The 15,613-nt window shown below is 43.9% G+C and overlaps 1 protein-coding gene across 4 annotated transcripts in view; it reads left to right on the plus strand.

Annotated features, from left to right (window-relative positions):
* Positions 1 to 2,912: 2,912 nt before the first annotated feature.
* NPR3 (natriuretic peptide receptor 3) overlaps positions 2,913 to 15,613 on the plus strand; it is an 88,958-nt gene continuing 76,257 nt past the window's right edge. For 2 of the 4 annotated variants that reach the window (XM_028849366.2, XM_015139797.3), the window contains exon 1: positions 2,913 to 3,856. In XM_028849366.2, coding sequence (XP_028705199.2) covers positions 3,736 to 3,856 — 121 coding nt within the window. In that variant the 5' untranslated portion in view covers positions 2,913 to 3,735. Of the gene's footprint in view, positions 5,591 to 15,613 lie in introns of all 4 variants that reach the window. The other 2 variants (XM_001087354.5, XM_015139796.3) reach the window with 1 other exon arrangement.

Consider the following 15,613-nt stretch of genomic DNA (forward strand, 5'->3'; position numbering starts at 1 on the left):
GGACCCTTGGTTTTTTAGGGATAAACTACATGGTTGAGATCACCACTCAGAAGAGTGTCTTGAACTTGATGAATCTTATGTTAAGAAATAAAGTTCATATTTTAAATTTTTATCTTTTAATTCCATTTTACATGAACTTTTTGAAGTCCCCTCATACACTCATTTTTGTGAATATAATAATCTACATAAAGTAACTTGTCTATAAATCAATGATATAAGAATTCTTCATATAGCTTGCAAATCTCATGCCAGTATTCAGGTTAAATCACAGACTATATATTTTTCAGAAGTCTTTCTAAATGTCACTTTGCCTCAGAACATCTTCAAAGAAGTGAAAAAAAGATTGTAGTTGATAGAAATCTAAGAGGATTATAATACAGAAACAACTATGTGTTTTCAAAAGAACCCCTTAAGGTCACATTTAGCTGCAGCTTCTGAAGAAATTGAATCATAAATTTAATTAGAAAAAAAATAAAATTACTATTATTTATAGTGCTGGAAAATTAAAATAATAGATTTGTATAATAGAAGAAAAAGGGTAAGTTAATGAAGTTCCTGCCAAGGAAAGTGAGAACCCAGAGGCAAAGTTTTAATTTAATTTTTTGGCATCCATTGATTTTTTTCCCCACTTCTTGAATAGTTCCCTCTAAAACAGCAACTGTATGTAAAGAATGAAATCTCAACACTCATTACATTATAGAAATGTTCTTGAATTATTTGTAATGTTCTTTCATCTTTTCTGCCTCTAGGGGGGAGTGTGTTTTCAACAATTCTGGCCTCAGAAGGTATTTTATTGTGGGCCACAGGCTTCACAGGGGTATTCTTGAGTACAACTTTAGGACTGGCTCAACGAGGTAGAAAAGGCCCTTTGAAAATCTGGATGGGTTCTTACTTTAGAGGTTGCAGCCAGGATGCCAAGGGAGAAGAGTTGCAGAGACTGTTACGGTTGGTGGAGAAAACTTACTTCTGATAGAATTTCTAATACACTTCAAAGAATCACATGTTAGTTTCCCTATATTAATGCTGTCGTTCCTGGTGTGAGAAATAACATATAGACAGTAATTTCATTTCATAGAGCTGAAAAACGAACCGTTGAATACTTTATAGAAAACTTGCCACCTTATTGTAGTAGCTTAAAAAAAAAACAAAAACAAAAACAAACAAAACAACAAAACATGGTTTGTGGATCTTAAGTAAGACATTTCTAAACCTCATAAAAAGTCTATTAGTTTTGGAAATATCCTGTTTAGGGCTAACATCGTCTTTCTTTCAAATGGCTAATTTTCTTTCATTTTGTAGCATTTTCCGATAATTTTCCTTTGGTTTCATTCAACAACTGAAGCCAGAAAGGAAGCACCTAGTAAAAAGGTTACCACTCTTTTGAATGTTAAAAAAAATACTTATTTTTTCCCCATTTCAGTGTTTTACAGAATTGAAAGAAATAATATTTAAAAATCGAGTCAAAGAAATGAGTTATTTCTATTTTTTCCTTTTTTTTTATTTTGGTTCATTTTTGTGACTAAAGTGCTGTAAAAATTCTACTATAAAATGTTATTTGTGGGTTTATTGTGCTGTAGTGGCCTCAAAACTTAGCTATATATATAAAAAATTGATATAAAGAATGTTGTTACTTAGAGTAGGAATTAACTTTGTTCCTAACACTTTTACATGATGTAACTGGTGGTCCATGGTTTGTTTTGAATCCAATCCAATTTAAAAATATTCTCAGGGGATGAAGAGGTATTTAAGTATATAATTTATACTGTTTGGGCCTTAATTCATCTAGAGAGTAAGGGGTGTCAGGCTGGGTGATTTAAGTCTTCTGGCCTGAAGATTTAGAACTACATATTTACACAAACTTTTAGTTGGTTGCAAAAATTCTAATTTGATGGAAAGTAAACAAACCCATAACACTGAAATCCATACACTTACATTACTTGGTGGGTCCTCCTATAATCTTGTGACTCTTTTCATTTGAAAAGGTTTTAAAAAAATCTTAATTGTTGCTCCTTGGAATTCATAAGGGGTGTTTTGAGCCTCAGCAAAAGCATAACACTGGCATTTGTTTTTTATTCGTTCCGCTGCATGGTTTGGGGTCTCTTCCCTTCCGCAGCTTGGTCTTGTTGGTGCTCTTAAGTGTGACAAACTGCAAGTCGAGAGCTCTTGTCCAAAAGCTGCGGAGAGGCTACGGGCACTCACCCCTAACTTAGGTGCACTGCCCTGCTGTTGAACTGCGGGCGAGGTTGGTTTGCATCTGGGATGGAACAGGCGTTCACACTGGTGCCACTGAAACCACAGGCTCTCCGCATAAACCCACACCACACACAGCAGAATCATATCGCCGTTGGCTGGTGTTCCCCAGACACAGGGCATACCGCGGAGTAACAGGAAACCCTGGTTCCTTGATGTCTCCTGGCAACCAGTTTTGAAATCCATTAAGACCCTTGGAATTCATGATTTAGCTCTTGTTTTGTTGTTGTTGTTGTTGTTCTTTTTTTTTTTTTTTTTTAAATCCATGCTGTCATAAATGCCTGTCGTTCTGCAAATTCAGGAAAGATGTAATTGCTGTGAAGCACTAAATCTCAATTTTCAGTGTGTGTGGATTACCTGTTTGTGGAATTAAATTTTATACAGACGTCTCTTTTGCTCCTGGTTAGTGGCGCTAATTAAATAAATGGAAATTCTCGCAGGAATTAGAAGCTCCTACTTAACGGGGAAGATTTCAGGATCACAGTGCATAATCTGAAATCTAAATGACCCAGAAGCTGAAACATTACCCATAATCACATTGACGTTTCCAGAAAGAGTGATGAGAGTGCTGTTAAGGGCGGCGAGCGCTGACGCCAGAAGTTGCCATATCTCCAGAAACCCCAGTTTGCCTTTTTACCCGTCGCAAGTGAGAACCAGAGCGCATTAGGGCCTCGGAGTAAAAAACGCCGGGTCTGGGACTGCCGCACCGGGGTTGAGTCGGGTGCAAGTTTCTGCCGAAAGAGGGCGTTGGTCTGAGACTAGAAGAAATTTGTGGATACGGACGCCTAGTTAAATGAAAGACCATTTTAACACATTTTCAATGTATTTAAATGTGCAGGACTTAATTGTCAGAATTCTCCCTCCTAGTGTAGCACGTTCACATTGCAAATGACTTGCAGAAGAAGGTCCAGTTCCGTTTTGACCTGCCCAGCCGCACGGCGGACTCCCGCGATGCTCCTCTGGTCACGGACTTCTCCAGAGCCGCTTCCCTCCGGTCTCCACCGCTGTTGTGGCTGTGGCCAGTGAAAGGACTGGGTCTCCGAGGCAGAACTTTTCTTGGCGTCACGGAACCACGGCACAGTGCCTGGAGCGCTCCAGATGAGGAGCGGTTGGATCTTTGAGCGCTCAGGTTGGAGGGGAGCGTGTGTCGTACCCGGGGGACCTACCGGGAACGTTTTGGGAAAGGCAGTCCCTTTATTTAGGTACCTGGTTTAGCAAACAAAGCCCCGAGGACGCTTTGGGGATGCTTTCCAAGCTTTGTGACACCTCCAGAAGTTGAACCGTTCGCTCGCCTTTGGGAGCAACAAGTTTCACTTTCCTGCTCTCAGTGAGCTGACGGAGGGTCCATGAACTGGGACACTGTGACCCCGGCACCACTGCGATTCCAGCGCGAACCTGCGTGGCCCAGCGGGAGGGGGCTGGCGCGGGGCTGAGGAAGGCGGGGTGTGGGTGACGCCCGGGCCAGCCGGGCACACCAGGTCCGCGATGGAGCCATCTGCACTGGGACCTTGGTCCTTGTTCCCTGACCTTGCACCGAGGGACCAGGAAGGTCAGGTGCTCGCCCCGCGTGGGTGCGTCGGGAGGGAATGTGGCCGCAACCAGAAAGGTGAGAGCAAGCGGCACCTAAGGATTATTGCACCGAAACCACAATTTCTAGAACCATCCCTTTCTCCCAGTCCTGTTGTTGTTGTTTTCTTTTTTTTTGCACGGTGTGTGTGTGTACGTGTGCGTGCGCGCGCGCATTTCTCTACTTTAAAGCACATTTCCTTGTTTAAAGCCAGGAGCTGGAGCTGGCAAGGGAGAGGCGGGGATCGCAGAGGCACGCGGCGTGGTGGGGGCTCCTGCCGGTGCAGACGTGGGCGATTTCAGCTTTAAGGAAAAGGCTGAGGGCCGGCGGGGAGTGGTGGTTAGGGACAGGGGCGCGATGGGTAGGGAAGGGGTGCGGGGAGGAGCCCTGATGTAAGAATGTTAATGAGAGACTCCCCCAGCCCAGCCCCCACTTCTTCCCACCCCTACCCACCCTACCCGCTGGAAATACAAGCCCGGCCTCGGAGCGCCATGTGTGGTAACACGCTCAGCCGCTGCCACGCTATTTAAACGCGGGCTATGGATCCAGGAACCGGCGCGAATCAATGAGATCAAACGCGAGGGAGATGCATCGTCAATTACAAACACTTGGACAAGTCTAACTTTTTTTTTTCTTTTACAAAAACGCTTTCAAAAGCAACCTTAGCAACGCCCAAATAAGAAGCCACCTCTAAGCAAAATAGTATATGTATAAAGGGAGGGCGAATATATACAAGTATATATGTATAGTACAGACGCACAGGTTTACACCCGGTGAACTTTTTCTTTTTTCTTTTTTTCTTTTTTTAAGAAAAACTAGTGACATTGCAAAGAAGGACGCTTCCTCTCTATCTTTTGGCGCATTACTGAAGGGGGTATTCTATTTCGTTAAAGCGCCCAAGGGGGCGCAGGGACCTTGGAGAGAAGAGTGGGGAGGAAAGAGGAAGGGTGGGTGGGGGGCAGAGGGCGAGTCGGCGGCGAGGGCAAGCGCTTTCTTGAGGCACGATGCGGTCTCTGCTGGTGCTCACTTTCTCCCCGTGCGTCCTACTCGGCTGGGCGTTGCTGGCAGGCGGCACTGGTGGCGGTGGCGCTGGCGGCGGCGGCGGGGGCGCGGGCATAGGCGGCGGACGCCGGGAGAGAGAGGCGCTGCCGCCGCAGAAGATCGAGGTGCTGGTGTTACTGCCCCAGGATGACTCGTACTTGTTTTCACTGACCCGAGTGCGGCCGGCCATCGAGTACGCTCTGCGCAGCGTGGAGGGCAACGGGACTGGGAGGCGGCTTCTGCCGCCGGGCACTCGCTTCCAGGTGGCTTACGAGGACTCGGACTGTGGGAACCGTGCGCTCTTCAGCTTGGTAGACCGCGTGGCGGCGGCGCGGGGCACCAAGCCTGACCTTATCCTGGGGCCAGTGTGCGAGTATGCAGCAGCGCCAGTGGCCCGGCTTGCATCGCATTGGGACCTGCCCATGCTGTCGGCCGGGGCGCTGGCCGCCGGCTTCCAGCACAAGGACTCTGAGTACTCTCACCTCACGCGCGTGGCGCCCGCCTACGCCAAGATGGGCGAAATGATGCTCGCGCTGTTCCGCCACCACCACTGGAGCCGCGCTGCGCTGGTCTACAGCGACGACAAGCTGGAGCGGAACTGCTTCTTCACCCTCGAGGGGGTCCACGAGGTCTTCCAGGAGGAGGGTTTGCACACGTCCATCTACAGTTTCGACGAGACCAAAGACTTGGATCTGGAAGACATCGTGCGCAATATCCAGGCCAGTGAGAGAGGTGAGCAGGGGCGCGTCCCGGACCCCGGGCCCTAACCCAACCGCTCTCCGAGGCTCTTCCTGCACACCCGTCCACTCTGCAGACCCCACTCCCCCTTGCGGCGCTGAGGGCGGGTACGCGCGGGCACTCGTTCAGGTATGCGCTGTGTGGCTGCGACGACCTTTGACGACCGCCCATCGCGGTCGAGGGGGTCCCAGGGAGGTGAAGGGGTTGGAGGGGAGGGCGTCTGAGCCCGCAGCTCCTGCGTGCCCAAGTCCAACAGGTGCTGTCAAACCACTTGGGTGCTTTTTCTTCCCGGTTTCCACTTTGCCAGCACTGGGCTGGCGATTAGGGGGCGCACTCCCAGTGACTGGCTCCATCCACGGTCTGAAGCATCCGAGACGGAAAGAACTTGTTCCTCAGTCCTTTGCCGGCTTGCACCCCAACTTAGTGCGGAAGCGTCCGCGGACGCCTCGCAGCCAGGCGTCACCACTTGGCTGGCCTGCTCTCGAGGTTTCCCTGACTGTTGTTTCCACAGACCCCAGGTTTCTTTTAAAGGCTTGTTGAACCACTCTTCTCATTCCTTTCATTTCCCTTCCAGCCCCTTATAAACGAACTTCTGTGGTTTCCATCAAAAATGCCCCTGTGTGTCTGAATTCTGGCTGCACTCACTTCCCCCGGCGTGTTCTGCAACGCAGTCTCTAATGCGCCCAGAGCTAAGCTTTGCGGGAGTACCTTTAGAAGAAACGGGAGCTGAATCTTCTTTCCACCTGTCCTCCAAATTTTCTCCATGGGTCTTTGGGTGTTGGAATAAAACCCAAACTGAACAAAGGGCTCGAGGCTAAGGATGGTGGCTATGGCTGCGGGGAGCGGGTGGACGCGGACGTGTAATCGCCAGTGTGGCCCATTTTACTGTAGGGTAGAATCTGAGGGAAGGCGGGCTGAGATCCCAGCATAGCGGCGATCCCTCCTCCCTCCAGTCAGGGATTAGGAGCACAGCGATGAGGGAAAACGGTCTCTGCTCCCCCTCGGCGCTCACGCACCTGGAATCTGAGTGGTGCAATCCCGGCAAAGCTCCCCGAGACCCCAGTGCCACGCGAATGAGACCGAAGGGGAGCGGAGCTGAGCCAGGCGCGGGGCGCGTCCACAACTTGGCATGGCCGGGCACCTGGGCGTTGGTCGTAGGGGACAGCGCAACCTGAGGCCCAGGGCCCCAGGAACAGGTGAGAGTGGACAGAGAAGCCATCAATATTGGCGCTGCAGTCACCGCCTTGCCATCTTGGCCACCTGGGACTCACCCTTTAGAGCAAAGAGGCGAGAGGTGTTTGACAGTAGGAATGCCTTGCCAAGTTTTGAGCTCTCGAACTCCAGGCTGTCTGTGCCGAATCCCTGCCAGCCAAGCAGGCGGGGCGCGGGCTTTGCCGATTATGAAAAAGGGCACGTGTGTCCAACGGCTGCGGGCTTGCCACGCCTCGGCAAGGAACCCACATCTAAGCTCCCAACTCGCAGTCGCCGGGTTTCTGCAGCCTCCATGGGGGAGTCTGCGCCCCGGGCTGCTATGGTTCCCGGAACCTGCTTCTTCAGTTCTCGGCTTTCGAGGGCTAGGAGCTAAAAGTCAGAGACTTCCCAAGGCGGGCTGGGGCTTGGGGTGTGTCACCCTACGGGCGAGATCCGCGGTTTGCTGACTTGTCCGTAATGCCACTACCCTGTAGGTCCCAATGTCAGCGGCTGCCCCGGCGCACGTGGCCTGGGATACAAAACCAAGGGCGTGTGTGAGCCCAGAGGAGGGCAGATCGCTGCCCGGGCCCCTCAGCCTCACAGCAGTGGCTGAGGCCTGGGACTGGGCGGACAGCAGTGCCCTGGTGGGCCTGGGGACTGGTGCGCCCCGGGCTTCAGAGGACTAGGGCTGCAGTCGGCTGCTGGGAATTATTTTTTAATTCCAAAAGCCTTATAGACGTTCCGAAGTCTCCTTGCTTTTTTTTTTTTTTTTCCTCCAAGTTTGCATTGAGTGGTGAAAGTTTGCTTAACTGACCTGTATATTTTACAAGTGATAAGATTAGTATTTTACAATTCTTACTCTAAAAAAGATTTCCAACAGTGACCTGGCAGATATTTAGAAATAGGAAACACAAGTTTCTCCTCTAATCGTCCTCGCCCTGCCACCCTGAAATTCCTTACACTCAAGAGAGAAAGTTGCCTAATAACAAAGCTCTCTTAGGGGACCTTTTACAAACACATTGAAATAACACAGTTACTTTACCATAAGAAGTTAATGTATTAAATAGGGCTTCGGTATATGGTTGCAGTGAAGTTTGTGGCTCGGTCACCGACTGGGGATCTTGGACTGCTATGAAACCTCTGTACCTCAAGCTCCTTAGGTAAAGTGGGGGTAGTCAGAGCACCCACGTCTTTGGGAAACTGGGAGGGTTAGAGGAGCTAACCCAGGAATGCGTGGGAGCAGTGCCAGGCGAATACAAAGTGCTCAATAAATGTGCGGTTTCATTGTAGTTATTGTTTTATATATGATGACAATCACCTTTACCCCAAGGGTGAGGCCATGCCATGGGAAAGAACCCTGGACTGAGATGCAGATGCTCTGGACTTGGCTGGTTTCCTTATGTGAGTTTTCTTCTCTGTGAAGCAATGTGTGAGGTGAGAATCAGGCCTCTTCAAACTGATATTCTCACCCAAGTGTGAAAATGCAGCTGACAGTATTTTTGCTTTTGAAAATTCCCTATTAAGCATTATGAATTAAAGTAGGAGAGTTCCTCCCTCTTTTGGTGAGAACATTGACATTACTTTTTTTTTGGACTTAAGTTTCTCTTTAAAACCAAATCACACATGTTTGAACAAGTAAAACACTGACATGCCAGCATCTCAAATAATAATGCGACTAAAATTTCACATGGCGTACTATAGAAAGAAAAACTAAGGGACGTCAATTATTCCTTCATTTTAAGGATTTACCATCTAAGTCAATAATTTAAAATCTTTTTTTCCTGTCATGTCTTTTGCTAATACCACTAAAATAAACAGACCTGAACACATATTATTTTTAAAAACAATGATCTTTATTTAAAATGGATTTTCTTATACAGCCAGCTACTGCCCTCAGTATTCCACACACTTAACAATAAATTTAGTTTTAAAAAGACAGGCTTAGAAATAATTTTTTCAAGCAATAAAAGCCAGTAGTTGTTTTGTCGATGCACTTTATATGGTGCAGAACTAGAAGTATCCTAATGCAAATGTTGTTATGTGAAGAACTGTAGTTGTATCCTTTTAGTTATTAGTATGTCATTAATCTGGGCCTAGATAATGACTGTATAACATTATACAGTTGGTAGAGATAGAGATAACAGTATTTAATCCATACAAGAGTCATTTATTTTTAGAATTAGTCTGGGGTAAATGACCGAGTGGTCAGTCAGCAGCATTTTTAAGGAAGGAACCCATGATAAGTGTAAAATAACTAACACAGCAGGGGAAAAAGGAGCATTGTAGGCTGCAGTGTGGAAATTCTAAAGGCCTTTGGAGTAGATGGAGCTTTATGAACAACAGAAATAAAGATTCAATCTGCATTTTGCAAACAATATCCATTGCTATGTAGTGTAGAAACAACCAGAGGGAAACTTTTTTGAAAAAAATTAGATTTACTTTTTACCAAAGTTTAGTTCTACAGCTATAGAAAGTGAGAAAACTACACAAGGTTTATGAGGATAAAAAGGTTCCTGTCTCCTACTCTCCATTTTTCACTCTCAATTCTTGTTAGCTGTTCCTGTAGGTATTGGCCTTCATATCTCTTAATAACATGCTACTTTTTTTTTCAGTTTTAGGTCTTATCTCTTGGAATCCTAGTGGAAGAAAATTCTCTTCTCGATCATTCTATTGCCTGTTAACCACACATGCAAGCTTTCTTTCCAGTCATCTTTCCAATATGGTTGTGTCAAAATTTTTCTCAGTAGGCTGAGACAGGAGGATTGCTTGAGTCCAAGAGTTTGAGGCTATGGATTGTACTATTTGAATAGCCACTGCATTCCAGCCTGGGCAATGTAGCTAGACCCCATCTCTTACACAATCTTTTTAGTTAGCCCAGTATTCAGTATAAGCATTATCATTACTTTCTAAACGATAGTTAAGGTTAAGTCACATAGGCTCTTATGTTGCCATTTCCTTTTTTCCCCTAGTTATTTTCCTTGGAGTTAAAAAAGTCCATTTTTGTTTATTTGCTTAATTTCCTATGGATTTATAATTAAGTAATCTTCTAATTCTTTATTTTAAATCTCCTGAGTTTTTTTTTAAAATTATGCTACTTTAAGTTCTAGGGTACATGTGCACAATGTGCAGGTTTGATACATAGGTATACATGTGCCATGTTGGTTTGCTTCACCCCATCAAGTCATCATTTGCATAAGGAATTTCTCCTAATGCTATCCCTCCCCCAGTCCCCCAACCATCAACAGGCCCTGGTGTGTGATGTTCTCCACCCTGTGTCCAAGTGATCTCATTGTTCAATTCCCACCTATGAGTGAGAACATGTGTTTGGTTTTCTGTCCTTGTGACAGTTTGCTGAGAATGATGGTTTCCAGCTTCATCCATTTCTCTGCAAAGGACATGAACTCAGCCTTTTTTGTGGCTGCATAGTATTCCGTGGTGTATATGTGCCACATTTTCTTAATCCAGTCTATCATTGATGGACATTTGGGTTGGTTCCAAGTCTTTGCTATTGTGAATAGCGCTGAAATAAACATACGTGTGCATGTGTCTTTACCCAGCATGATTTATAATCCTTTGGATATATACCCAGTAATGGGATGGCTGGGTCAAATGGTATTTCTAGTTCTAGATCCTTGAGGAATCACCACGCTGTCTTCCACAATCGTTGAACTAATTTACACTCCCACCAACAGTGTAAAAGTGTTCCTGTTGCTCCACATCCTCTCCAGCATCTGTTGTTTCCTGACTTTTTAATGACTGCCATTCTAACTGGCGTGAGATGCTATCTCATTGTGGTTTTGATTTGCATTTCTCTGATGACCAGTGATGATGAACATTTTTTCATGTGTCTGTTGGCTGTATAAATGTCTTCCTTTGAGAAGTGTCTGTTCATATCCTTTGCCTACTTTCTGATGAGATTGTTTGTTTTTTTCTTGTAAATTTGTTTGAGTTCTTTGTAGATTCTGGATATTAGCCCTTTGTTAGATGGGGAGATTGCAAACATTTTCTCCCATTCTGTAGGTTGTCTGTTCACTCTGATGGTAGTTTCTTTTGCTGTGCAGAAGCTCTCTAGTTTAATTAGATCCCATTTGTCTATTTTGACTTTTGTTGCCATTGCTTTTGGTGTTTTAGTCATGAAGTCCTTGCCCATGCCTGTGTCCTGAAAGGTATTGCCTAGATTTTCTTCTGGGTTTTTTTTATGGTTTTAGGTCTAGCATTTAAGTCTTTAATCCATCTTGAATTAATTTTTGTGTAAGGTGTAAGGAAGGGATCCAGTTTCAACTTTCTACAGATGGCCAGCCAGTTTTCCCAGCACCATTTATTAAATAGGGAATCCTTCCCCCATTTCTTGTTTTTGTCAAGTTTGTCAAAGATCAGATGGCTGTAGATGTGTGACATTATTTCTGAGGGCTCTGTTCTGTTCCATTGGTCTATATCTCTGTTTTGTTACCAGTGCCATGCTGTTTTGGTTGCTGTTGCCTTGTAGTATAGTTTGAAGTCAGGTAGCATGATGCCTCCAGCTTTGTTCTTTTTGCTTAGGATTGTCTTGGCAATGTGGGCTCTTTTTTGATTCCATATGAACTTTAGAGTAGTTTTTTCCAATTCTGTGAAGAAAGTCATTGGTAGCTTGATGGGGATGGCATTGAATCTATAAATTACTTTGGGCAATATGGCCATTTTCATGATACTGATTCTTCCTATCCATGAGCATAGAATATTATTCCATTTGTTTGTGTCCTCTTTTATTTTATTTTATTTTTGTTGAGCAGTGGTTTGTAGTTCTCCTTGAAGAGGTCCTTCACATCCCTTGTAAGTTGGATTCCTAGGTATTTTATTCTCTTTGTAGCAATTGGGAATGGGAGTTCACTCATGATTTGGCTCTCTGTTTGTCTGTTATTGGTGTATAGGAATGCTTGTGATTTTTGCACATTGATTTTGTATTGTGACACTTTGCTGAAGTTGCTTATCAGCTTAAGGAGATTTTGGGCTGAGATAATGGGGTTTTCTAAATATACAATCATGTCATCTGCAAACAGGGACAATTTGACCTCCTCATATCCTAATTTAATACCCTTTATTTCTTTCTCCTGCCTGATTGCCCTGGCCAGAACTTCCAACACTATGTTGAATAGGAGTGGTGAGAGAGGGCATCCTTGTCTTGTGCCAGTTTTCAAAGGGAATGCTTCCAGTTTTTGCCCATTCAGTATGATATTGGTTGTGGATTTGTCATAAATAGCTCTTATTATTTTGAGATACATTCCTTCAATACCTAGTTTATTGAGAGTTTTTAGCATGAAGCATTGCTGAATTTTGTCAAAGGCCTTTTCTGTATCTATTGAGATAATCATGTGGTTTTTGTTGTTGGTTCTGTTCATGTGATGAATTACGTTATTGATTTGCATATGTTGAACCAGCCTTGCATCCCAGTTATTTTGTAGATATTTTCCACAGTTGGCCACTGTGGGTTCTTCAACATCCTCCTGGTGCTTCCATCACCTGTCTGTAGAGCTAGATCCCTGTGTGTTTCTCTTTTTTGATTATGTTTCTGTTTTGGTGGAGCACATCTACCAAGAGCTTTCTGAGAAAGGATGAATAAGGCCGAAAGTTTGAGATGTTTTGTGACTAAAAATTTTCATTATACCTTTATACATAATTATAGTATTCTAGGTTGGAAATAATTTCCCTCAAAATGTGACAGTATTGCTTTACTGTCTTCTAAATTCTAACATTGTTATTAGAAATCTGGAATCAGTTTGGATTCTGAACTTATTGTTCGTTGCTTTGCTTTCCTGGAAATTTTTAGACTCTTCTCCTCTTCCTTGTGTACTCAATAGGCCTCTTTTATCCAGAAACTCATATCTTTTAATTCTTTTAATTCTGGGAATACTTCTTAAATTATTTCTGTGATACTTGTATTCTTTTCATTTTCTCTATTTCCTCTTTCTAGGTTTTTTCTAATTTGGATGCTAGACCTCTTGGAATAATCCTCTACTTTTCTTACCTTCTGTTTACCACCTATTTTTTTTTTTTTTTTTGTAATTCATCTTGTTTGGATATTTCCTTGGCCACTTTTAAAGTTACTGTTGAGTTTTTCATTTTTGGTATCATATTTTCAGTGTGTAGGACATGGCATACTCTGCTTTGCTTCCATGCAGTAATATCCCTCTTTTCCTTCTAAATTTAGAATTAACTGGAAGTTGGGTACAGTAACCAGATGGAGAATATGAATATATCCCTATTATTGATAAAACCAGTTGAACATGGATTTAGATCTATTTCCAAAAGGGCCTGCTTGCTATTACTTCCTCCCAGAATTAGGCAGGAATATCTACTAAATCACAGACAGTGCCATTTAGCTGCAAATCTCCCCTGCTAACTCTTGACCATGTGACAAAAGAAGCCCATGATGTATGCTCTCTGCAAACAGCCACAACCCAAAGAAGAAGGAAGAAAAGACTGAGCCAGCGTACTCAGTTTTAGGTTCAACAGTCAGACATTTCACTTCTTTTCCTCTTGTTGGGGGTGAGGGGAGGGAAAATGAAAGCACATTGAGAGATGAGAAATGTTAACCCATTAGAGGTTTCTCCCAATGAAAACTTGAGGTTTTGGAAATAACTATTCCCCCGATTCAGGGATACTACCTGGAATGTTTTTGATTCTCTGAATTGATACCTCTTTGCATTTCTCTCTGCTGTCCTTAGAGTGATTGCAAGAACATGATGCAATAGTGAGAAGTCATTTACAGAAGTAATTGTGGGAACCAGATGATGGAGGGTGGCATGGAACATTGAAAGTTCTTTGGCAAGGAGGATAAAATAGAGTAGAATGAGGAAAAGTCTATACATAAAGTTAGAGTTACATCGTCGTCCCCTCTTTTAGAATTTTAACAATTTGACCCAAAATTAATATTTATGTATTTAACTATACTGAGATACAACAAAAACTGCCTTAATTAACCTCCATTTTTGCAGGTCGCAGGATTAGCTGATGTTCTCTGTTCTCTATAAATCTTATCACTTGTTGGTAGATGCTGGCAGCTAGTAGAGTTCTCCTGAGTGTGCCACACACTTCTCATACTTCTTCATATATTTTCTAAGAGTTGTCCCCAAGTCCGTTGATGCTGGTTGTGCTTATTATGATAAATATGTAATTTAATTAGTTATTATATAAATTGATGAAACATAAGCAGGAAAAGAAAGTTATTTTAATTAAAACTATTCTAAACCTTTTGATTGTATAAAGGCAAGTTACTAAAAATACTTGCTGTTCAATTAGGCATGAGTGAGACAACCCTAAGAGATTGGGGAGCATCATAAAAATCTAGGATCGTGTACTCTGACTGCTTTGCCAGTGTCATTAGGTGCTTGTTCCAGTTTGAACTGAAACTGGATGATAATGTGCATTATGGGTTTGGTTTATTCAAGAAAGACAATGCTCTGCCTATGAACTGGGAAATTAGGGCTTCCTTTTGAGTCTTAAATCACATGGCCAACACAAAATGGATAAGATCTAAAATAATCAAAATCTGCTTAGATAGACACAGTGCCACTCTATGTCTCTCTTGCTCAGTCTAAGTGGGTACTAACATTTACAGAAAGAATGTAGGCTGGGTCTGATGGCTCGTGCCTGTTATCTCAGTACTTTGGGAAGCCCAAGATGGGCAGATCACTTGAGGCCAGGAGTTTGAGACCAGCCTGGCCAACATGGTGGAACTCTATCTACACAAAAAGTACAAAAATTAGCTGGGCGTGGTAACATGCACCTGTAGTCCCAGCTACTTGGAAGGTGCTGAGGTGGGAGGATCGCGTGAGCCCAGGAGATGGAGGTTGCAGTAAGCTAAGATTGAGTCACTGCACTCCAGTCTGGGTGACAGAGTGAGAGTCTGTCTCCAAACAAACAAACAAAATAACAACAACAAAAAAGAAAACAAAGAATGTGTCCATCAGAAGGACTTGGTGGTGGTGGGGTGTCTGTTAGTTTGTTTTCTGTTGCTATGACAAAATACCACAGACTGGGTGATTTATAAAGAAAGAAGTTTATTTAGCGTATGGTTCTAGAAGCTAGGAAGTCCAAGAGCATAGTGCCAGCATCTTGTGAGGGCCTTCTTGCTGTGTCATAACACTATGGAGGGCATCACATGGTAAGAGAGCAAATTTGTGCCAACTCAGGTCTCTCTTCCTCTTCTTCTAAACTGCCAGTCCCATCTTAGGGGACCCACCCTGATGACCTTATCTAATCATAAGTATCTACCAAAGGCCCCATCTCCAAATACCACCAACAAATGATTTTGAGCATTAAGTTTCCAACACATGAAATCTGGGGGACACAACCAAACCATAGCAGGAAGAGAGAGAAGGAGATGGGCCAGGAATGTAAAAATAGAAAAAAGGTGCCACAGAGGCCAGTGTTTAGGGAAACTTCAGACAAAGTTTAGGAAAACTGGTCCTCTGGTCCTTGGACCCTGCCTGTTTGGTCCTGAACCAGATATATCTCTTAGATGGATGCCTAGGGTCATCAAGTCCTGGTGACTTTGACAGCTGAATCCTCTACTGGCCTCCCTGATTCTGATTTCATCCTTACTTGCATCCTACTGCTTATAATTTGTCTCTCCAGTTAGCATGCCCAGCTATAGGGCATGTTGACACAAATATATTCATAACCATCCTGGACCTCATTGAATTTAAATAGTATGCATTTCAGATTACCTACACATATCTGAGTTAGGTTATTGGAAACTTGCCCCTAAGCAATGATTCTACTCTCTATATGTTGACAGAATCAGGTTCTGCATCTTGGAATTGAGAGCCAGATCCTGGACTATGATCA

Source organism: Macaca mulatta, chromosome 6 (assembly GCF_049350105.2).
Source record: "Macaca mulatta isolate MMU2019108-1 chromosome 6, T2T-MMU8v2.0, whole genome shotgun sequence".
NCBI classification, from domain to species: Eukaryota; Metazoa; Chordata; class Mammalia; order Primates; family Cercopithecidae; genus Macaca; species Macaca mulatta.